The sequence below is a fragment of the Colletotrichum spaethianum genome (genome assembly GCF_022836535.1).
Source record: "Colletotrichum spaethianum MAFF 239500 DNA, contig12, whole genome shotgun sequence".
NCBI classification, from domain to species: domain Eukaryota; kingdom Fungi; phylum Ascomycota; class Sordariomycetes; order Glomerellales; family Glomerellaceae; genus Colletotrichum; species Colletotrichum spaethianum.
The window spans coordinates 704,428-726,364 of record NW_026054782.1 but is presented as its reverse complement, the minus strand read 5'-3'; the positions used below and the strand labels follow the sequence as shown (position 1 = coordinate 726,364).

The window sequence follows — 21,937 nt, the reverse complement described above, 5'->3', positions numbered from 1 at the left end:
CTCGACGAGGTTGTGAAGGGTCTCATTGGAGACCCAAGGAAATGGGACCAAGAAGAAAAAACCTCATCCACGCAGCATCTCGCAGCTATAAAAGACCTTTACATGCCTCGCACAGCTGAATGATCCTTAAGCTCAAGCTCCAAGCTCCAAGTCCTCCAGCTCAAGCTCAACCCGCCCTCCCCAGCAGCAGCAGCAGTCCACATCCCTAGACTTCTTCTACTATACCCTGATACCTTAGTCAAGATGATGTACAGCTTCGCCACCGCAGCTCTGCTGCTCTCCGTCCTCACGGACGCTACTCCCCTCGCCCGCCGCCAGGCCTCCGAGACCGTCTCCGTCCCCGTGGCCACCTCCACGCCCCAGGCCCCGTACGACTGGGCCTCCGGCTGGCAAAAGACCTTCCCCATCCACCAGTCATGCAACGTCACCCTCCGCGCCCAGCTCGAGGTCGCCCTCGCCGAGACCCAGCAGCTCGCGGCCCACGCCCGCGACCACATCCTCCGCTTCGGCAACTCTTCCGAGCACGTCCGCAAGTACTTTGGCAACGCGTCCACCGCCACTCCCGTCGGCTGGTACGACCGCGTCGTCAACGCCGACAAGACTGGCATGACCTTCCGCTGCGACGACCCGACAAGAACTGTGCCACCCAGGAGGGCTGGGCCGGCCACTGGCGCGGATCCAACGCCACCCAGGAGACCGTCATCTGCCCCCTGTCCTTTGAGATCCGCCGCCCGCTCTCCTCCGTCTGCGGCCTCGGCTACAACGTTGCCAACTCCAAGCTCAACACCTTCTGGGCCACCGACCTCCTCCACCGCGCCTTCCACGTCCCTCTCATCTCCGAGGGTGTGGTCGAGCACTACGCCGAGGACTACACCGAGGCCCTCGAGCTCGCCAAGAACAACGCCACCTTCTCCGTCGTCGACAGCGACGCCCTGCAGTACTTCGCCATCGACGTCTGGGCCTACGACATTGCCGCTCCCGGCGTCGGATGCTCTGGTGAGAGTGAGGAGAAGGAGGAGGAGCCCACCCCTACGACCACCGCTACCGGGTCCGCCGCTACCACGGCCGCCGCAACCTCCAGCGCGCCCCAGGAGTGCCACACCCACGCCGACGGTGCTCTGCACTGCGTCTAAGTGGCATCGTCCCTTGTCTCTTCACGAGCAGCATGAAACACGACAGAAAAACATGGAAGAAGAAGTGAAGTAGTGGGAGAAGTGAGGAAGGAATGAGAAAAACTTACGCATTTTTGCATGCCGGAACGATACCACTGGATTCAACGACTAGACGAATGAGCAAACATTCCACGGCTTTTTTCAGGAGGGGATTTCTTAATGAACATAGACTTAGAACAAACACCCTCATTATTTAAAAGTCAATAATAATAATGACATTGCATGTCAGAACAATATCCTCCTCTCTGTTTCCTATCTTTTTGTTTTGAAGCATGCTTTGGAATAGCTCGGTGATCCTGCTCCGTCTGCCCCTGGCCTGGTTGACTTCTTGTTGTTCAACCTCCTGTTAGACCAAACTCCTTGCGGCCGAACCCCGCGCAGAAAGCGCATACACTGATGCATCTGTTGTGTTATGTCATGATCATCAAACCAATCATTAAAAGACCTAGAAGTAAGCTCCCCAAACACTACGCTATGCAAATTTTCATTCAACAATCAGACCCTCCAAAACATTCATGGCTTTACTCCCCTCGCTCTCAAACTTGCTGACCATGGCCTCGCACTCCTGTCGCAGCTTCGCCTCTGCCTGGTTCGCGTTGTGGTGAATCCACTCCTCAACCGTCATGCGTTTCTCGGGGCTCGTCAGCTCAGAGCCTTTGTGCAGCAGTCTGTCGACGGGATTTCTCTTGTCGGACTTTTCAGGGGAGCCAAAAATGAGGTCAATGTCGACAGGGTTCCAGGGTGTTGCGCTCTGGAGACTAGCCAAAGCCTTTCGCTTAGACGGCGAGTTTGGCCGCGCTGGTGTGGATGAGGCGAGCACGTGCGTCACGCGTTTCTGCGAGGTGGACGGCCTTGACGACGGAGGCTGGTTCTCGGCATCCGATGACTGTGGAGATGGTGATGGTGATACTGCTGCTTGCCGAGCAGACTGTGCAGGGGAAATGCGAGGTGTCCCCGACTGGTGCCGAAGACTGCGACGGGCCGATGAAGTGATCACTGGTGAAGATGGAGACGCCGGTGAGCTCTCCTTTGCGGCGCTTCTCGGCGTGGGCTCGTGTGCCTCCGGCTCTGCCTCAGCTTCGGATTCAACCTCTCCCTCAGCTTCGGATACAACCTCTGCCTCAGCTTCAGATTCAATCTCTGGCTCCAGTTCCGATTCAGGTTCTTCTTCTGGCTCTTCCTCAGGTTCCTCAGATTCCTCTGGCTCCTCATGCTCCTCTGGCTCATCTTCCAATTCGTCTCGATGATCGGCAGGTGCCGGGGTTTGCCGTGCAGAAGCAAATGATTCACGCGCCGAGGTTTCCGCAGACTCCATCTCAACCGCAGCATTCAGCTCAGCTTGAGCCGTAGCATCAGGTTCAACTACTTCTACCTCATCGACCCTGCTCACATCTTCCATGGAAGCACGCGAAGCCAGGGATGCCTTGGAGGGGCGACCACGCTTTTTACCGGTGCTTGCACGAGCAGGTTTTGTTATAACGGTGGCAGTGCTGATCTCGTCCTCCTCCATGGCAGTAGGCTCTTCCGCCTTGACTGGCTCAGTGGGCATCGCGAGTTCGTCCTCCTCAGCGGGAGCCTTCACAACCTTGGCCTTCTGGTTCTTGGTTTGTTTAGACACCTTACGGGCTCCCGCGGCCTTGCGCCCCTTCTTTGGCACTTCAAGCACTTCGGGCTCATCAATGGTCATCTCGGCCTCTAGTTGCTTCAACTCTTCATCGACGTCATCCTCATTCGCGACATACGGTTCGGCGTCAAACATTTCGTGGTTGCCCGAGGGCTCGGGGCTGGCGGCAGTATCCTTGCCAGCGCGGCTTTTCTTTGTCTTTGGCTTCGGTGCGGGACCCTTTGCCGTTCAGAGTCGGAGTCTTGCATAATGTCCTCGTCGTCAGTCAATGGCCGTTCGAGGTCAGCCTCAAGCTGTCGGGTGATCTCGTCATCATCGTCGTCGGGAAAGGCGCCTGGGGCGGCCCGCGAAGACGCCAACGAGGCTGTTGATCTCTGCGACGTTGTCGAGGCTTTACGTGTTCCCTTGGTGCCGGAAGCGCTGGCGGTTTTCCGGCCTTTGGGCGCCTTCGCTGGCGGTGGTGCATCGGCAATGCTGATATCTTGTGAATGCTCGGCCATCGAGCTGTCGGCAGTAGCCTTGCCACGACCGCGGGCTGTGCGCTTCTTTGGAGCGGGTGCCTCAGAGATGGTAAGAGCAGAGTCGTCTACCTCGTCACTTGTCCGCTTGCGTCCTCGTGTTGGCTTAGATGCATGTGGAGGTGGCACCTCTTCCGGCATCGCTTCATCTTCAACCACTTCGACGGGCTCATCCTTTTTGGCCTTGGTCTTCCGGCCCTTGGTAATTGATGTGGCCTTCTTGGCTCGAGCACCTTTCTTGCCGGCCATAGTAGACGATGTTGTCAGGACGCTGTCGTCTTGTTCGGCGGGAAAGTCTGTCATCGACGTGATGTCAGAATTTGCTGTCGCGACGGACTGCACGGAGAGCCTCGCTGCTGCCTTGGAGCCTCTAGCTCCCTTGCCCTTGGTCTTCTTCGTGGCGGCGTATTGGTTGACTAAGGCAAAGTACGGGCAGCCGGGTGATCGGTTGAAGTGCTCATCCCTGTCACGAGTCAGTCATATTTCCCAACACGGGTGTAGCTTGGGCACACACATGGGCTTGTCATTTTGTTCCCAGCCGTCCAAGGCAAGCTCGCAGTAGGTGCATGTCGCCATGTCGTTGAATTCGAGGGAAGGTGTGTACTTCCAGCCTGCCTCGGCGAGCTAAAGACGGAGTCAGCAGAGGAAAGCGAGGTCGCCATGAGGCAACTGACCTGCTTAATCTTGTTCTTCCAGCCTCTCTTTCCCTCGTGGGGCCACCGCCCATCAAAAGTTGCTTTTCTGGCCGCAATCATCCGGGTGCTGGCTGGGTCCTCGGACGCCAAACCGTTCAGGTTGGCTTCGATGCCTGCAACAATGGCCCAGCCGCAGTCAGGGGAATGCTTGAGATGCTCTTCAAGGGGCTTGTCGCCTTCTTCCCAGCCATCGAGGGATTTGTTGCAGAGGAAGCATGCGACGTTGTCGGGGTTATCGGGGAAAGGGCGCCAAACGAATCCTGCTTTCGCGAGCTGCGACAATGGTCAGTACACGCGGTCTCCTCGAATTGGTGCTCTGGTTGCAAGACGCACCTCCTCCGGGGCGAGGTATTTCATGTGAGGCCAAGTCAGGTTCTTAGCACCCTTAGTAGCGCCAGACTGGCGTCGTTTCGGCGCTGGATAGACTTGGTGGAAAGAGCCCAGGCGGCCCTCGTAGGTGAAGTATTCGTTGGGGACCAGGCCCTCGAAGGCCAGGTTGTCGGTCATGTTGGGCGATCCTGCCGTTGCAATGGGTATAAAACTCAGTATCAATCGAGACAAAGCTGTTCGCGATCCGTAGCGCGAAGCGGTGGCGCAAATAGATGTGTACAGGACGAACGCGTCGATCGCAGGGAGCAAATATTAGTCGCGGGTAAGATGCATCGGATCGTAAGAGGTCGAGCAAAAGTCGCGTTCGATTCGAAGGGTAAAATTGTCGGAAGAAAATGTCGAGTCGAAGGGGAGATATGGTGCGGAATGGTCGAACGCGGGAGTGCTGCGACAGTCGGTGTTGATAAAGGCGAGAGCGGATGTGTTGTCGGCAGAGCCCCAATTGCATTGGCTATTCCGATCGCGTTTGTTTACAATCAAACTTCTGTTCCCGTTGCTAGCTTGTGGGTCCAGCGGGGTGTGGCAGCTGGCCCTGTCTCTAGCTAGCATCTCGTTTGTGGCTGAACTGGCCGGTAATTGTGGCGGATAACATCAAACCCTGCACTGGGATGCTTATGTAATATTTTACTTTGGTGAGACAGTTTATCCAACGGGCCCATGGAAAGGTAGGGAGTCAGCGTGATGAGATCGTGGGTGTGCTGACCTATTGCGAAGACTTGTAGGTGAAGAAGGAAAAGATTCTGTAGCAGAGCTGGCCTGGCTGCCATGCCAGCACATTCGTTGGTTGTTCTCCAGTGGCTGTGGTAGCTCGATTAGTCACGTGATCCTGGCTCAGCCACCCATCACCCAGCACTGTAATATCAAGCCCCTGGGCGTTTCCGCGTCGACTTTGCACTCGCACGCTGTAGGCGCGGATATCTTCGATGAGGGAATTGGGGATGGCACTTTGGGAGGGCGGCTACCGCCGCGATGGCTGACGGGTGTTCTGTGATAGAGCATCAAGTTGGGCTGCGATCTGACAGAGCAGCAGCAATCAACCACATCTCAACCTTTCGTCCTGATTTCCAAAGAAGGATCCCTGTCCATTTTTATCTATTTGGTTGCAGGAACCAACTTGATTGTTGTCACATTGCTAAGCATCTCCTACTGATAACAGCTGAAGTGTCAAGGCCGTTCGCCTGCTGCCAAACTCTCCCGTACTCCCCAGTCCATTTCGGTTTCAAGATACACTGCCTATCTCTCCACCAGACGACAACAACAAGTAATGATGTCGAGAACAGCAAAAGTTCAATAATGTTATGCATTTTCTTCCTTTTCTTTTGTCGAAGAACTCAACTTGGATCTCAAAACCTAGCACGAGGTGGTACGGTCTCGAGATGGGTTTTCGGCTTCCTTCAGGCGGATACTCCATGTCTGATTTCCCTCCAATAGTCATGGGTTATTTGGAGGAACATGTCAGTTGACAGTCTAGGGACCGTCCTGAGAAGAGTTCCCAAGTTATCGTTCCTCATCATCCACTCCATGTCGGTGACGCAGAAGTGAAGCAACAGTGTTCGAAGAGCATTGTCCGGCCGTCCCCACACATCCGAGTACACGACACGGATCGTCTCAACTACGGCGCGTAGCATCTCTTCGCTACTAGGGCTATGAAGCAGAGATTTTTGGAGCCCGTGAAGACAGAGGTCTTTGAGCTCGGCGACGCCGTACTGGTCTGCGAGAAGCCATAGGTTGGCGTGGGCTAAGAAGACTGCTTTTATGTCTATGTGATTATGCTGCATTATGTCTGCCAGCCAATCTTCAGTCGAGGCTGCAGAGGCGCTGACATTTCCATCCGCTGTGTCAAGTGGAAAGTGCTTCAAGCAGAATTTGTACTGAGCGCTGTTGTGTTGTTGCGATCCATGGTTCTGCGAGACCGTCTCCATCCATGAGGCGAGGGACTCGTGTTCTTCGGGTTTAACGCCGCCCTGGTTGAGATTCGAGGTACCAATCTTTGTTCGCTGGAGAGTGCGATCCACAGATGATACAAAGGAGCTTCTTGTTTTGGAGGGTGCGCACACACCATCACTTTCTGAAGATGAAGATGCGTCGGCGCTATCGTGGTCTGAGTCGGCAGCTTTAGTGCGCTTGTTTCTGGGTTATTCCTCGCTGGTAGCTCTAGAGGCCGTGGGAACGACGTAGTCGCGAGAGTATGCGTACTCCATCATGTTGACAAAAGTAGCCGGCTGGACAAACTTCCAGACGATCTTCTCTTCGCTGCATTCCAAACGATTGAGAAGTGACTTCAGCTGTGGAGAGAGCACAGCGAGACTGGAAAGGTGTACAGTGTACTCTTCTTCGTCGCGACCAATGACGAATTTGATGTGTCTCGACTTGAGGATTCTATTCGCAATTAGTATACTTTCCCTTCCGATAGCGAACTGGGTTTCAACTTAATCACTCATATCTCTCTTGCGCTTGAGAGACATGGCGACAGTCTGCGGTGGAGCGCGAGTAGGGAAGGTTCAAGTGTAAGCAGTTTCACTTTGCTCGGGGGCGAAGTTGAGCCTAATGCCTGATGATTACTGAAGATGGAAGCGCAGCAATCAAAAGCAGGAAATAAAAGGGTCCCGACTCTGCGGAGTTTGTTGCTGTGGTTAATTGCAAAAGAGCAACAAGGAAGAGGTTGCAAAAAAAGACTGGAAGGTCAGCCGTGGAATAAGCCCGTCTTCTCTTTCCTTTGCAACCGTTTGCTCACTCGGCTGGCCCTAGCTGGGGGTGAGGTAGTGAAGCCTCATGAATCCATCTACCCACACTCCACCGCAAAGACAAAGTTTTATAAAATATCCTAGCCCGGAGAATTTAAGGCACTTTGTCTGATACAACACTTAGATGTTAGAGTCTTTAGTATTCAGGAAAACGAGAACTCCCTCTACTGTTAAAAGCCTCTTTCTACCGGCACGGGATAACTCTCTAGGCACAGTTCTGTCCAGATACCGTCTTTGGAATATGCTGGGAAGCTAGAAGGAGGGCAAGCACCATGGCTACGTGTCCAATTTTATGTGATGGTGTAGCACCGGGTCGAGCTGTATTCTGGCCGCAGAGCTGAGTTGTTGAGATTTACCGTAAAACCGTGGTCGCATTTACTAATTTCGGGGTGGGCCGCTGGCGTCTAGGCTGACCTTCACATTGGGAGCAGGGCATTTTTTTTTTGAGTTTGATGAGATAGCTCCCGAGTCTCAGAGACTTGGACGCCGAGCTATCGAAGCCAAGTTGAGATGAACCAACCGTCAGCTTCTGCACAGAGTCGCATGAGCAAATTAGTTCGAAGTAAGATCCTACACATGAAGATAAACCAAGCCGGTTTTGTATCTACTTTCATTGTTTTTTTCTTAATACAGACATCATTTATCCAGACTCGCTGAGTTTTACCCTGTACCGCTCAACTCTAATTACGTCGAATCATCCTAGGCACCCTCGATTTTACGGTCAAGTGATTGTGCCAAGACCATTTCGTGATACTGCCCCCCCCCCCCTCTCTCTTGAGACAGCTCTTCGTGAGTCCCCTCTTCCACCACCCGTCCCTTATGAAGGAAGAAGATGCGGTCACATCGCTGGATAGTCGACAAGCGATGGGCAACAGCAATCGTAGTACGACCTGGCTTCTCTCGTGCAACAGCCTCACTGGCTGCTTGTACAAGCGCCTCATTGGCAGTATCTAGCGCGCTGGTGGCCTCGTCAAAGAGCAAGAGATCAGGTTTACAGATCAGCGCCCTCGCAATTGCAAACCTCTGTCGTTGACCGCCACTACAGTACTACCTACAAAGAAATATCGATAGCACTTTGAGCGCACAGTACCCTTGGCTACGATAATTAGTTCGCGAAGCCTGAAGCCTGCGAAGTCCTTTTGTTCTGAACCAATGGGACAACAGTCATGTTAGCTTGGATGCCGGGGTGAATTAGATCCACGATTTACTACACATGTCCTTCACGAGGTGCCACTCTTAACCAGTTCCCTGCAGGTTGCTGTATCCTCCATGAGATCTCTCCTCTGACTCCATTGGGTGGCCGGAATAGTATGCATCAACAGGATGGGTTTGGACCGGGACCTTGCGGCTGTCTACTTTTGAGAATCCATCGTCACCGCGGTGTTGGGCGTCATTTTCCTTGGCGGCGATCCCTCTTCGTCTGCGAGTTGTACAAGAGGGGCGGCTGGTCGGAGCACGGTTTCGGTGACAAAGTCCGAGGGAGTTCTCGTCACAGGAACAGGGTACAATCTTTCCTTCGAGGTATTATGATTTGCCTTGAGTGGTTGCTCCACAGTTGTACTCACCATCTCCGTCTTGGTCTTGGGCCACGATGGCTCATTCGAGGAAGTGTACTCGTAGTGTTTCTGCATCCGACGGACTTGAATGTATACGTCTGCACCATATCGCTGCCTAATTTGGTCACATCGCGATAATAACTTCTTTGTTACCTTGTCAAAACTTTCGTTGGTCCTGTCTCGCTTCTTGAGCGGGCGCTGATCCAGAGGCATCATTTTTGGCCGTCGAAGCCTGCGCTACGGCACAATTGCTGGGAGGGGCATCGTCTGATAGTCCATCTCACACAACCCAAGAATTGTGTTCTCGAAATGTCCAGAAAACCTTGATGATACAGCATTCCACTACCACTACTGACGATTTAATTCTTACCGCAAAGATGCCTATCTGCACAAAGTCTTCAACTCAATGGCCAAGTATGCCAGTCGTAGCGCCCTCAACCCCCAACCACTAGTCCTCTCTCCCCACGAGCTATCAATCGAGTCTAGCATAAGCCGATCACAGAGCTTAGCATGATCCCCTCTTCTTCACTCTAACGAAGAAGTCACGAGGCTTCACAAACCAGTAATTGGTGCAGCTCCAGTCATCCTCCTTCTCTAGTATGACGTCAAAGTTCTGCACGACTCTGGGAATGGCTTTGGACACCTCCAGTAAGCTGATGTTCTTGCCGATGCAAGTGCGCGAGCCCTGGCCAAACTTGAGACTTTTGTCAGCTGCATGCTCAACCATGGTCCTTTGCGAATATACTTACGGCGAAGAAGTATGATTCCATGGCGCTCTTTTGCTCCTTGCTTGAATCGATCCATCGCTCCGGTCGGAACTCATCCGCATCATGCCCGAAGACCTCTTTGTTGTGATGCGCTATCCAGGCGTTGATGCCAACAACATTCTGCAGTCGCGTCAGTATCATTAACTGCCAAAAAAGAAAATTCAACCACTCACCCCTGCAGGAAAGAAGCTTCCTGCCAATTGTCTACCGCCCTCGGGGACCACACGTGGCATTGTGAGCCCCGTGGCAGGGTGTAATCTGAGACTCTCCTTGATCACAGCCTGAAGGTACGGCAACGCTTGAGATTCCCTGAAAGTGATTGGGTTTGAGATTGACCCCTCCGCCTCGGCATCGTCTAACTCCTTCCGCAATTTCTGCAATGCGCTCGGGTTCTTGCAGAGGTAGTAAATGATGGCGCTGAGCGAGATGGCAGTGGTATCCGATCCAGCCGCAACGTTGGTGCTGCCAGCAGTTCCGATGGACACGTCATCGATGCTTTCGGGGCGCTCTCTTTGGGCCTGGACGAGCTTGGAAATGAAATCTTGAGGTCCTTCCTTGGGTTTCTCTTCCATCCGGCTGGCCGCCACCTGCTCGTTTGCGAACTTGACTACGAATGCACCTCCCTTTGGCTCATTGCCTGGGCCGATGTGCTTCAGGATATTGAATAGGTAGGGGAACAGTCGCGGGTAAACACCCACTATAGTGTTGAACGACAGGGTTTCGTCAAGCGCCTTTATGACTCCTCGAGGATCGTCGCCGGCGTCAAGACATCCGAATCGCTTGGAAAACTGCGCTTGGTCAGGAATCAAAGCTCTGTTGTACCATAACAAGTTCGCCTCACTGTAATTTTGCCAATGACGTCGAGTGCATAGCATTGGAACCAATACCCAAGATCAATCACGCGACCTTCGGCAGAAAATTCGGAAAATCGTTGAGCAAAGATGTCGGTGCATTCGTCGACATATGGTTCGTACGAGACCATGTTGGACATGGAGTAAACGCTGGCGACTTGTCGGCGCATGCTGGCATGGACTTTCGGATTCAACTCGTTGAAGAGGTTGTTCTGGGCGGGGTTGCCCCATGGGATGTACCAACCATTCTAAAGAAGAAGTCAATCAGCCTATTTGGAGTTTGATCTTGAAGGCTACTTGAAGTCACCTTTTGGAAATGGCTGCCATGACCGTAGATAATTTTGGCTGCGTCGAGACTGTCGATGCTGTATTGACCAGGGGCTATCCGGATAACAGGACCTGTTGTGTATATGTAGCCGTCAGCTATGCGTTTGTTTAATTAGTGTGGACAATAAATTAATAGCTGCCTAGATACCGTATTTCTTGTGTAGCTCGCTGTTAGTCTTCTCGAAGTCGGCGCGGCAGTATTGGCGAAACATCCAAAGCCGAGTAAATCTAGCGAGGAAGGGCCCCGGGATATGTCTCAGAGGATCTAGAACGGCAGAGATGATTCGATAAAGAATGACTGCACATAACGCGAAAGGGATCGCCCACCAGAGTGGCGGCAATGTTTTCCCCTCCAAGGCATGGATTGGTAGAATCATGGCGTAAGTTATGGTCTGGAAGTAGTCAAATACGGGATTGCATGAACTGCCACCCCAACGATAACGGCTGACAGAACTTGTTATATCTGCCATCCAAAACTTGAGACCATGGTCCCCAGGAAGCTTTATCCCGTAATCTGGGGACAGATCGTGGGGCAGATCTCGGCGTCGGCACTTGCGCTTTTCCTTTGGCCGACATCCCGATGGGGAACAGTGAGCGCACAATACGGATTCTCCACCCCCACAGCATGTCCCGAAAGCCGCATCAGCATGATTCATTGACAAACAGGTTGAGAATCATCTTGGTCTTGATTGGCTTGATCGGATGATATCCTGGCAGATGACGATCAGGATGCATGAAACAAGTTGCAGCGGCTCCCACCTTGCTACGCAACGGCATGGCTGAACTCGGAGTCCGTCCGTTCTTGGCCGGCCGTCAATAACAATCGAGTATCGCGGAAGCTAAGCTCCACTACACCAGAACGAAATATAATGATCGCCCGGCATGACGGGAACTAAGTGGGTCATCTGACACACTAGTGCTTTGCCCAGTTCCAACGTCTGGCGTCGGAGACTGTTTGTCCTTTTTACACCTCCACATGATCTCCCGAAACCATTGACGAGATGAACGGCGAATCTCACAGCTTACATTGTAAATACTGCGATGAGGCGTTCAAGAGAAAAGAGCATCTTGACCGCCATCTTCGACGTCATCTGGGTTCGAAACCTTTCCAGTGCGCGGTCTGCCTGAAAGCCTTCTCTCGGAAGTAAGTCTCGCCACGGTTTCTTTAGATTCACAGCTGACTTAGGCTCTCAGAGACGTCCTCAATCGACATCTTACAACTCATGAGTTGAATTCCTCCAACCCTTCAACGCCAAGGCGACCCGGCAAGAAACCGCAAGCATGCCTTTCGTGTTCAAGGGCAAAGCAGCGTTGCTCCAAAGGCAATCCGTGTCGCTCATGCGCAAGAAAGGGCGTCAGCTGCCGTTACCCGACCGATGGGGGAACCTCCGATGGGGTAGCGACCCCGGGCGGCCAGTCTGATGGCTCCGAAAGACCGGCAGTTGACACCGGGGAACAACGCACTTTGCCCAATTCGTCGTCCTCTGCAACGGCTGCAATGCCGACAGACGCCGAATACGGACGCATTGTACATGCTGCAGAGAGCCTTGTAACGCCGAGTGAGACAGGGGCCAGCCTCGACGCCGACGTCATTCCGATGCCAAGGTATAGCAAGGGAGCGCCTCGAATTGGACAGCCAATCAACGTGGTGTCCGAGTTCGAACCTTTCTCCGCCCCTATGAATCCCATCGCCGCCGATGACACGCATGCCTGGAACTCAGCGTTCGTCTCCTTCAACCAGCCTTTCCCATGGACTTACAGTCAAGACCTCTTGGGTTGCGAGCCCACGGGGTCCGTGCCATCGTCTGTAGTAGATAACAACGGAGCATTCGTGCAGGAAGAACAATCCGCAGTCGCCAGACATATTGATGCAGGCTTCGTTTCCACCCACGGCGCACAGTCTTGTGCTTTTTGCGAGGACAGTCCTTCGTTCCCGTCACTGGGAGCGAATGATGAGAATGTTTTACTCGCAGAGGATTTTTGCCATGTTGGTAAGATCGATGGTAACGAAAAGCTGGCACATTTCTTTCGGAAACAGAAGCCACCAGGCGACCAAGTGTTTCCCGAGGCAAGAGTGATTCATACATTCGTTCAGCTCTACTACGAGTACTTTGACCTCCATTTCCCATGTATTCATCCAACGATGCTCGCGAATGGGGACGATTCATGGATCTCTCTGCTCGCCGTTGCAACGATCGGCTCACAGTACTCCTCCATCTCGAACTCTGAGCAGTACTCTAAAGGATTACAAGAGCTTCTTCATCGAGCGGTGGCGGCCTACGTAAGTTGATTTATCACGGACTGCTGGCGACTGTGCTGACCTGGCATAGAAACCAGAGCCACGCCGAACCCCAACTTTACACTTAGTCCAGAGCACGCTTCTCAGCTTAATGTGTCTGCAGTTCTCGGGATCTCGACGGGGGGGCATGAGAGCGCAATCGAACATGAACGAAATGATGTCCTTATGTCGCTTCGTGGTCAGTTCTCAGCGCAGCGGAACCAGCGAGCTGAACCCCGACCCAGACCAGGAACAAGACTGGAGCGGCTGGCTCGCCGTTGAGTCGCGGGTTCGGCTGGCTCATTGTATTTACAGTGAGTTGACGGTACTCGGCCTGGATTCAAAAATCCAAGTCTGACAACTTTGACAGAACTACAATGCGTTCAGCTTGCTTTCCTAAGCCTGCCACCGAACCACAAGCTTCATGAACTCACTGATAGGTTCCCTGCACATGAAGCTGCTTGGAGATGCCGAGACTCCAAAACCTGGCAAGAAAGGAGTCAATCTCCAGAAGGTAGCGCTATCGCCCCCCAGTCTCGTCTCAAACCTTGCTAAGAAGCCCACGCCACAGTGAGAGCAGCATGCAACATCGGACTAGACCTCTCAAACAAGCATGACGCGATCGCGAAAATGGGATCATTCGCCCGACAAATGCATATGCTCAGCCTCTACTTGGAGGAAAGGTTTCTACAATACCAGCTGTCATCTCCCATATGGAAGACACTGATGGCGGGGATGTCCAATCCGGTGCATACCCAGCCAAACATCAACACCCTGCTCTCACACGCCGCGACATCTGTGAATGATGCGTTTCAAGCATTGTGGGAGAAAGCTAGCTCAGAACCGGAATTACCAGAGAGCTGTGAATTGCTCACGTACTACCACGTCCTGTCTATCCTGCGGTACGTGCCGCTTCGAAAGCTCCTTGAATTCTCCGGATGGCAGGTCACAGAGCCCCAAATCGAAGGGGCGCGAGAGTATCTACGGGAATGGATGCGGAGCAAACCCTCGGATGCTCGAAGATGTTTCTGGCATGCGGCAGTGGTCTTCAGGATCCTTAGAAACAAGACACACTTTGCATGCGACAGCCCTTTTTGCCTTTTGGTGGTCACTCTCTACATCTGGGTCTTTGACCAGTTTGCGCAACTCAAAGAGGGCATGTCGCCTGATGATGCGAGCGCTTGTGTTGGGACAGATAGACCAACCAGAGTTGATCTCCTGCAAGATAAGAAGGACATTGAGGCGTGGCTGGAGAGTGGGAGCTCAAGTGTTCACATTACGGGCGTGGGGGTTCTGAAGAGTGCTAAGAGTGATGCTCGGATGATCTCAGAGTGTCGAAGGATTCTTCTGTCTGCCAGTGGCTGGTCGCCGTTGTGTCGTTTCATAGCTGGGGCTTGGGAACGAGTTTCGGCGGGTGGTCGGCCTCACGGCTGGAGTGAAGTGTGAGAAGTATTCAAACTTCACCATCGGTATCCCGAATGTCGCCCAGTTGCGTCCATATTAATTAAAGGGGTTGGGAACAAGCCACTCGGCCATTAAATTAAGCTGATCAATGAGGTTCAAGCTCTGGGCTAGGTGAACTTAAATAGTTGCTGGCTAACCAACTGGTACCTGTCAAAGGGTCTTGGATCCATGCACGCCGCGCTCTGTTTTCGGAATTCTCCCAATCAGATGATAGCCTGAAATCCATCTCAGATTTCGTCTCTTTAAACACCTAATCGACGCTTTTATTTTTACAGCCCATGGCAACGGTGGCTTGGTTGAGTGGGCGTGGTTCTGAAAGTTGCGTGGCTCTAGTGTGTCCAGGGCGGCTGCATCGATGCTCAGCCCATTGCACTAAGAGGGCATGGACGTTGAACCAATCGAGAACTGATGAGCTAGGAATCTGGTGTGATCATGCCAGTTGCCACAGGATTCCACTTGCTATATCTTCCATACCTCATGAGAGGATGAGGAGGCATATAAAAGCCAAAAGTCCCCTTCGTTGAACTTCGTTGTCCACATCGTATCGGCCAACCTATTGTATCTTGGCCTTACTTCACCTTCATTTGTGCACTCCATCTGCCATCATGGGTAAAGATTGCAAAAAGTCGCCGATCAGGACGGCGATGAAATGTTTTGTCGGTACATGGGGTTTTATCAACTCAACGTTGGTGTAAGTCTCATTCGTTGACCCCAAATTCCGATTGTCGACGGAATTGCTCACGTATCTTACAGTAACACCACTTCCGGCGATATCATAACACAGGACTGGGCCTACCCTGTCCCGTCCGGCATGTCTCTATTCACGCCCAACGGCTACACTGCCTTGCTAGTCACCGCAAACGACACAACTCGACCTGACCTGCGACCTCAGGGGCTGGACCAAAGCAACCCAAGCTCATCGCCTGATTCAGAGTGGGCCAAGATCGGCAAGTACAGCGTCGCCGGCGCCGGACCGTTTCACCTTTCCAATGTGACGGGCGAGAAGGGACCAGAGGGCCCAGAAGGCGTGCAAACCGGAGAGTTCCTGACATCTACGCTCCCGGCTCGTCTTGGTCCTTATGGGTTCACCTTCAAGTTTTACAACGACTGCTCAGCTTGGAACCTTCATCAGGAAGTTGGGGCTGGGCTCCAGAGAGTCGCGTGGTACTACAAACTGCCCGATCAAGATGTAAATTAAAGCCATTGCGTTCGAAAACACGGGATCAAATGAGTGCGCTTCTGTCACGACTGTATCAAAGCAGCTTTTGTTGAGAAGTAGGACGTTACTAGTAAGAGACGGCATGAGGCCATATTCACTACTACTACCGGATACTAAATATAGGCCGAGTGCTTGACCGACTCAGGGGTCCTACCATTCAACAACAATCCACGCTTACAAAATCAATATATTGCCCACAGAATTTGGGTCCCTATTTCCATCTGACAGATTCTACCTAATAAATTCCATCCTAACGTATGGCTAAGCCCCAACTAAGCTACATTAGCAGTACCACTTTATTGCGACACGGGAGTACCCCTGCCATTGCCATGGTCTCACTCACCAGCGTATAGCACCTCTGCATATAACATACGAGCCATGCCGGGACTTTCTTCCTCCAACCGGCACGGATACTACTTAAGAACCCTCTCCTCTTTTCCCCTGTCTACATGACCAGCCTTCTGTCTCAACTTCATTATCATCACCTCTTCCGTCCCCTCATACACACGCAGCTCCAAGCCATGCCCCGTCGCAAAAAGGCTCCCAAAGAGCCAGATTTCAGCTACAATCACAATACCCTTATCTCATGCATTAAAAAACACGATCAGCTCTCAATAAATATGGCATATTTGAACTCAGAATCTGTCCGCCGGCCGCTAGACCCAGCAGGATGATCCGATTCGGAGCTCAACGTGGATGCACTACGGAAGTTAGATCGCAACGAGACCATCATCGACCTGCTACGACATATCCCGTATACAGGAGACTCCACCACTGAGGTCTACCTCTCGACTATGGCAATATCCTACCTGCGCGAGCATTGGCAACCCGAGAAGGCCTCTGATTCCAAGTGGTACCAGAAGGCATTCTGCGCACTTGGCCTGGCGCCATTTGATGGGGCTATACCGCCGCATCTCATTACGTTAACACATGAGGGTCGGAAGTAGACTTGACATGGTCATCGATACAGACCGAGGTGAGGGCATCATTTATATCTGAATTGCTCCCAAGTGCTGAAGTGCTGCTGCTATTAGGAAAAATTTACCCACACGGGGATATATGTTACTTATTCGACGACGAGCCTCCGAAGCCGAGGATGAAGGCATGCGGTGGCTCAAGGTAATGGCCATGGCGTTAGGAGAGTTTGTTGATATGATACACGAGGAAATTTCGTCTCTAAGGCTCGTCCCAGTAACCCTAGCTGCACGTCGCTGCCGAGACATTCAAGGGAGCGGAGACCGAGAATACAAGGTAAGCTTGTTCCCTAGGTTCTTACGTCATGGCACAATCGTGCAATTGTACTTCTCTTGCTAATTTACTGCAGGTTGTCAAAGGCTGGTAACGTAAATACGACTGGCCGGACAGTTTGCGCAAGGAAGAATTCCTACAGACTGCTGTAGCAGCTCGCGAAGCTATCATACGCACCGCGCGTGCCAAATTAGCGGCCTTAGATGGAAAATATGTTTAATACAGTATGTTGAAAATAAACATAGATCCCTCGTTAGGAAGGTCAGGTTCGTTCTCAACATCCCAAGGAATGGTTTCAGGATTGTATGTTGGTTTTGGGATCCGCAAGAGTACGTTACGAAAAGTACTGACTATCAATGTCTCGTCTCAAAGCAGTATAGTATGCTTTTCCCGTTTCATTGTCGCTGAGGTCCGGTGCCCGTCTGAATGAAGTAGTGTCAAATCCGATAGGAGGCGTGAGCACATGGGGCCAAGTCTTGACTATGGATGGATAGAACGCGATGACGATGATATGTCTCCCATGTTTCTAACGTTGATGCGAAGGTAATAAACAGTGAACAGCAGCCATTGAAGCCTATGAGAATGGTTGTTGACGTAAACGAATTTGAATCATCCGAGGAGTCCGATGCAACACCCATACTCACAGAGCTGTAATTGAATGCCACACCAAATTTGAGATTACACGAATTCAAACTTGGTATAATTACACGGTATGTTCAAACTAAGTTGATCCTTTGGAACACTCAACTCGTATGTTTCCATCCATGAACCGCGTCACAGATACAAGGGGTAATTATCGGATCTTTCCTGCCCTAAACGTGGCTGTTCTCGCTCTTACCCCGGATCACTCTGCTCAAGTCTCCTACAGGAAGCTCCAACGGGAAATCCAAAGACGCCAAAAGAATGGCGAAGATAAGCCACCAGCCAGCCATACAAGTTACAAACGCAGACGCACCAGCGGCCTGCGAGTCAAATGTCAGCTCTGGTTCGATGCCAAGCATCATGCACCAAGAGGACACTCACCTGGAGAAGCTTCGCGGCAGAAGCAGCGTTACTGGTATAGTCCATGGCCAAGAACCAATACGCGGCCGTGATGAGGACAAAGGCAGCGACAAGTGTCAGGAAGATAATAAAAAAAACAATATTGGTGCGCAGTGAACAGACAAGAAAGACGACGCAGATCATGGCCATGGCGAGGGTAATGAAGCCTGTCGTGATGTATATATCAGCTTGGTTTCACGGCAGCCTGTCTGCATCGTGACTTACCGAAACTCGCATTGAACCCCTGAGTCGTCAGGCCTGCAGCCCCGGACGTCGAACCCGCAGGTGCATACGAGGAGAAGGCTGCAAAGGAGGGATTGAGCGTCGCGCCAAAGGTGAACCAAAAGGCGGAGAAGGTGAGGAAGACGACGGAGGGGAAGGTGTTGCCGAGGACCCATTCGAGGAGGCCACCGACGAACATGAGAAGACCACCGAAGAAGAAATACGCGCCGCTGGAGAAGGGCATAGTCAGTCTCACGAGGGGAAAATATGGATAGGCTGAGCTTCAGACTTACATGCCGGCCGCACCGCTACCGCCTGCTCCACGCCATCCCATCAAGTCACAAGATAGAGGCGTCAGCGAAAGGAGGAAGCCGACGATGGCACTTTTCTACATCAGCCAACGGGGTTCACGATGAAGAGTTGGGTTTGGATCTCACATTGGCGTCGGGTTACCAAAGGTCTTTCGTAGATCCCCCTTGACTTTGTTCTGGGGCGACAGGTACAGCTTCTCGAACAGCTCCGGTGACATGGAGATGGATCCCGCCGTCTTCATCCTCTTGAGTGCATCCTCACGGCTCACGTGCGGGGCGAGGGCCTCTTCATCGGGGTATTCGTAGCCGCTGGGCATACGGGGCCGCTGCTCGGGGCGGTATTCGGGGCGGTATTCGGGGCGGCGGTGTTCACTGTGATACGAGTGGGAGCGCATCTCGTGGATCTGTTCCTTGCGATCCATTGTCGAGGTGTTATGTGGCCCGGATTATATGCTAGTTTGGCGATATACAATATACGTACAGTGATATAGGCGATATGATCATGATACGATTGCGTTTGATGAAGGAGGGCAGTAGATGGCACGACCGGTCATATAAGATGAGTTGGGTTCGTGACGGGAGCCCGTTGATATGAAGGCCCAGGTGGGCTGTAACGAGCCTAGCCCTCCTGCACACGGCATCCACAACATCTTACACACCCCTCGAGGTGGCTCCAGGACGTAAACGGGCAGACTGGGGTAAACGACCGGGCCCTCTTGGCAAGGTCCTGCTGGCGGGCCGGTTCAGTCGAATGCTTCCAGGGCCCCGTGGCGTTGAGACGAGACCGCAATCCCAAGAAATGCTCAGCCAACGACAAGCACGCTTGAGGCGGAGAAGCTACCTGGCCCAGTCCCCTCACTTACCACAATAGGACAACCGGCACACGATGTGCAGGGCTCGGTACAAGGGATGCTCCTGCAATGTGGGAGTGGCATGATGCAGGATTTACAGTAGTGATTCGTCGATGACTAGGAAAAGTGTATTGTGGATGGAGGAGGCAGGCAAGCACGCTGGGGGTCCTGGCAAGGTTGGAGATGGATGGATGGGTGGAAGGATGATACAAGCGGAGATAGAGGCGGAGGACTGCGTAGGAGAAGCGAACGTCTCTGGCTGATGGTGTGAGGGATGCGTCTGGGGAAGTTTCCCGGCACGTACACAGTTCAGTTGTCCCGGGGGAGGAGAGCTGCCATCCATTCATTCATCCATCCAGGCACGGCCAGTGTTCCAATGGTTTGCGGGTGTGGTGGAACTTGGGCGAGTCAACAGGACGGGTTGTTCCAGTTTAGGCTTACTCGACAAATCTCGCATGGAGGCAAGGGGGGACAAGACATGGAGCACTAGAGGTTTTCTGACACAGACCTCGACGTTGCCGCTGGCAAATGGACTGCCGGCATTCGACGGCACATGGAGGTAGCAAGGGAATAAGCAGAGGGGAAAGCCTGGACTCGACGAGAGCGACAAGACGCTCGACTGGCTTCGCAGTAGTGCAAGACTCCATGCGGCGGTCTCTTCGTGCGCGTGGTGGGTGTTAGTCGTGGGATGCGCGTCTGGTAGTTCGGAAAGGGGGAAGCTGGGGCTCGGCTAGGAGTTGGTTGGTTAGGTTGCTGCATGTTTGGGGCATGAAGCTTCAGCTTGTGTGGGGACACAAGCGCAGTGTAATGCGGGGAAAGCTAAGGTGGGTGACGGGAGAAGGGGATGGGGGGGATCGGGGTAGCGGATGAGGCGTATGCATCTAGTCCATGCTCTGAGTTTCTGGACAGGTTTGGGAACCAGTGAGGATGAACAAGGGGTTGGGATCGCGAGACGAGATGTCGGAAGATCGGTTGAGCTGGTTAGAAGGGATAAGTGGGTATTTTGCACGGTACCCAGGTTCGTGTTGCGTTGGAAGCAGCTATGTCCCGAGCGAGAGATGTGATGAGTTGGTCATGACGGGATCGCTTGAGGCTCAATCGTGAGCCGCCGGGGAGACGCGAGGGCGGATTAGGCACACTAGGACTTTTACCCCGGACTTGGCAGGCCATCTTGACTCGACCACGCCGGGGAACAATGGCAACAATGGCAAGATCCCCAAAGAGATCGGCCTTTTAATGCATCAAACGACCCGGGGGAGGGGTCGAGTGGTGGTGTGACCTGATTTGCCCAGCGAAACGAGTGGGCGCCCGTCACAACCTTAACGGCAAGCCCAAACGGAGCTATCTCGGTGCAGGGTCGCCAACGCGGCGTCTCTCACGATGGGGAACCCATGGAGGCGAAAGCAAGACCACGAGGGGGAGAGGGGGGCCTTAGCCTGCACGGGGTCGATCACCGGTGACCTGCGCGGGGGGAAACTAGTAGCCATTCATCTCGTAACAGCGTCTCCAGCATTCTCGGGGCCTCATTCTATGGACAACGCTCGCTCGTGAAGCTCCCTCATCTCCATCCTGCGCATCACATTGGCATCACAGCTTCCCCGCGGCCTTGAGCGCCCGCTCACCGTCCACGAGCACGCACCAGCCCTCGCCGCCACGCGTCCCGCCGCCGAAGCCCGCGACGACGGCCTCGAAGCCGCCCTCGCCGCGCGCGAACTCGAGCACGTCGTCGTCGAACGTGCCGGGCTGCAGCCAGACGGCGGGGACGCCCAGGCTTTTGGCCTCGCGCAGGACCTGGAGGGTCGCGGGCGGCGGGGTGATGATGGAGACGGCCGTCTCCTTTGGGTGGGGGAGGGCAGAGAGGTTGGGGATGGTCGGGTGGTCCTTGCCGAGGGCGTGGACGGTGCTGGCGGTCGGGTTGACGGGGGTTGCGGGGATGGAATGGGCGAGGTACCAGGCAAAGACTGCGGGTGGGTTAGTGGGGAGGAGATGCGAGGGGGTTTGGTGGGTTGGTGAGCATAGGTGAAAGGCAAATGAAGTGAGCGAGTGATGTGTGTGGTAGATGTATGAGAGACGGCGATAGCAGGGGAACGCACTCTTATGGCCGAACTTGGAGGGGTTGGAGCTGGCGCCCACTACGGCAAAGAACTTTGAGGAGAAGAAGACACGGGCCGTGGCTTCGGTCGTCATGTCGGGCACTAGTTTCGGCACGGGGCGAGGCTTCAGGATATTTTCTGGGCGGCGGGCACGGAAGGGGATGAAGAGCGAGGGAGACGGCGATGAGGAGGGGGGGGGGCGCAGCGACTCGGAGCTTCAAATGGTCTTGGAGGAGCTCCGAGCACGTCAGCCGGGTGAATGGGCCGAGGTCGCCGAGAGCCTCGGTGGGGTTACGGCACAGGGCGCGGAAATGGCGTCGGTCGCCGATGGCGCGATCTGGTACTTGTACCCGTGGCCCGCGGTTACTATGCTGTCGTCTTAGTCAGATTCCGGGTCCGGTAGCGGTTGAAGGGATTCGTGAGGCATCGTCTGAACCGTGGATGGCAATAAGGTCCTGGTCTGGGCTGAGTTGCCGTGATCCGTGGACATCGGAAGGGCCCGAGAGTTGGGGATAAAACGGGAGCAATCGCCTGCGTTTCCTGGGAGAAACGTGACGTGACACATT

The 21,937-nt window shown here is 53.4% G+C and overlaps 6 protein-coding genes across 6 annotated transcripts; 3 read left to right on the top strand and 3 right to left on the bottom strand.

The window, feature by feature from the left end:
- Nucleotides 1-243: 243 nt before the first annotated feature.
- ColSpa_05524 (major allergen Asp f 2) lies at nucleotides 244-1,133 on the top strand (the record flags this gene model as incomplete). The annotated part of the gene is given in 2 exon segments (XM_049271736.1): nucleotides 244-639; nucleotides 651-1,133. 2 exon segments carry the CDS (start codon nucleotides 244-246, stop codon nucleotides 1,131-1,133), a joined length of 879 nt encoding a protein of 292 aa, XP_049127693.1.
- A 523-nt stretch (nucleotides 1,134-1,656) lies between these two features.
- On the bottom strand, nucleotides 1,657-4,516 carry ColSpa_05523 (protein bir1; the record flags this gene model as incomplete). Its single annotated transcript, XM_049271735.1, has 5 exons — nucleotides 1,657-2,994; nucleotides 3,015-3,777; nucleotides 3,829-3,938; nucleotides 3,989-4,282; nucleotides 4,343-4,516. 5 exons carry the CDS (start codon nucleotides 4,514-4,516, stop codon nucleotides 1,657-1,659), a joined length of 2,679 nt encoding a protein of 892 aa, XP_049127692.1.
- An 8,271-nt stretch (nucleotides 4,517-12,787) lies between these two features.
- On the top strand, nucleotides 12,788-13,496 carry ColSpa_05522 (uncharacterized protein; the record flags this gene model as incomplete). The annotated part of the gene is made up of 3 exons (XM_049271734.1): nucleotides 12,788-12,925; nucleotides 13,017-13,236; nucleotides 13,363-13,496. The coding sequence occupies 3 exons, from the start codon at nucleotides 12,788-12,790 to the stop codon at nucleotides 13,494-13,496; spliced, it is 492 nt and encodes a 163-aa protein (XP_049127691.1).
- Nucleotides 13,497-14,991: 1,495 nt separating this feature from the next.
- On the top strand, nucleotides 14,992-15,584 carry ColSpa_05521 (uncharacterized protein; the record flags this gene model as incomplete). The annotated part of the gene is made up of 2 exons (XM_049271733.1): nucleotides 14,992-15,077; nucleotides 15,140-15,584. 2 exons carry the CDS (start codon nucleotides 14,992-14,994, stop codon nucleotides 15,582-15,584), a joined length of 531 nt encoding a protein of 176 aa, XP_049127690.1.
- Nucleotides 15,585-17,665: 2,081 nt separating this feature from the next.
- Nucleotides 17,666-18,849, bottom strand: ColSpa_05520 (protein alcS; the record flags this gene model as incomplete). Its single annotated transcript, XM_049271732.1, has 5 exons — nucleotides 17,666-17,815; nucleotides 17,877-18,061; nucleotides 18,120-18,346; nucleotides 18,410-18,499; nucleotides 18,554-18,849. The coding sequence occupies 5 exons, from the start codon at nucleotides 18,847-18,849 to the stop codon at nucleotides 17,666-17,668; spliced, it is 948 nt and encodes a 315-aa protein (XP_049127689.1).
- Nucleotides 18,850-20,865: 2,016 nt separating this feature from the next.
- On the bottom strand, nucleotides 20,866-21,465 carry ColSpa_05519 (uncharacterized protein; the record flags this gene model as incomplete). The annotated part of the gene is made up of 2 exons (XM_049271731.1): nucleotides 20,866-21,239; nucleotides 21,372-21,465. The coding sequence occupies 2 exons, from the start codon at nucleotides 21,463-21,465 to the stop codon at nucleotides 20,866-20,868; spliced, it is 468 nt and encodes a 155-aa protein (XP_049127688.1).
- Nucleotides 21,466-21,937: the final 472 nt, after the last annotated feature.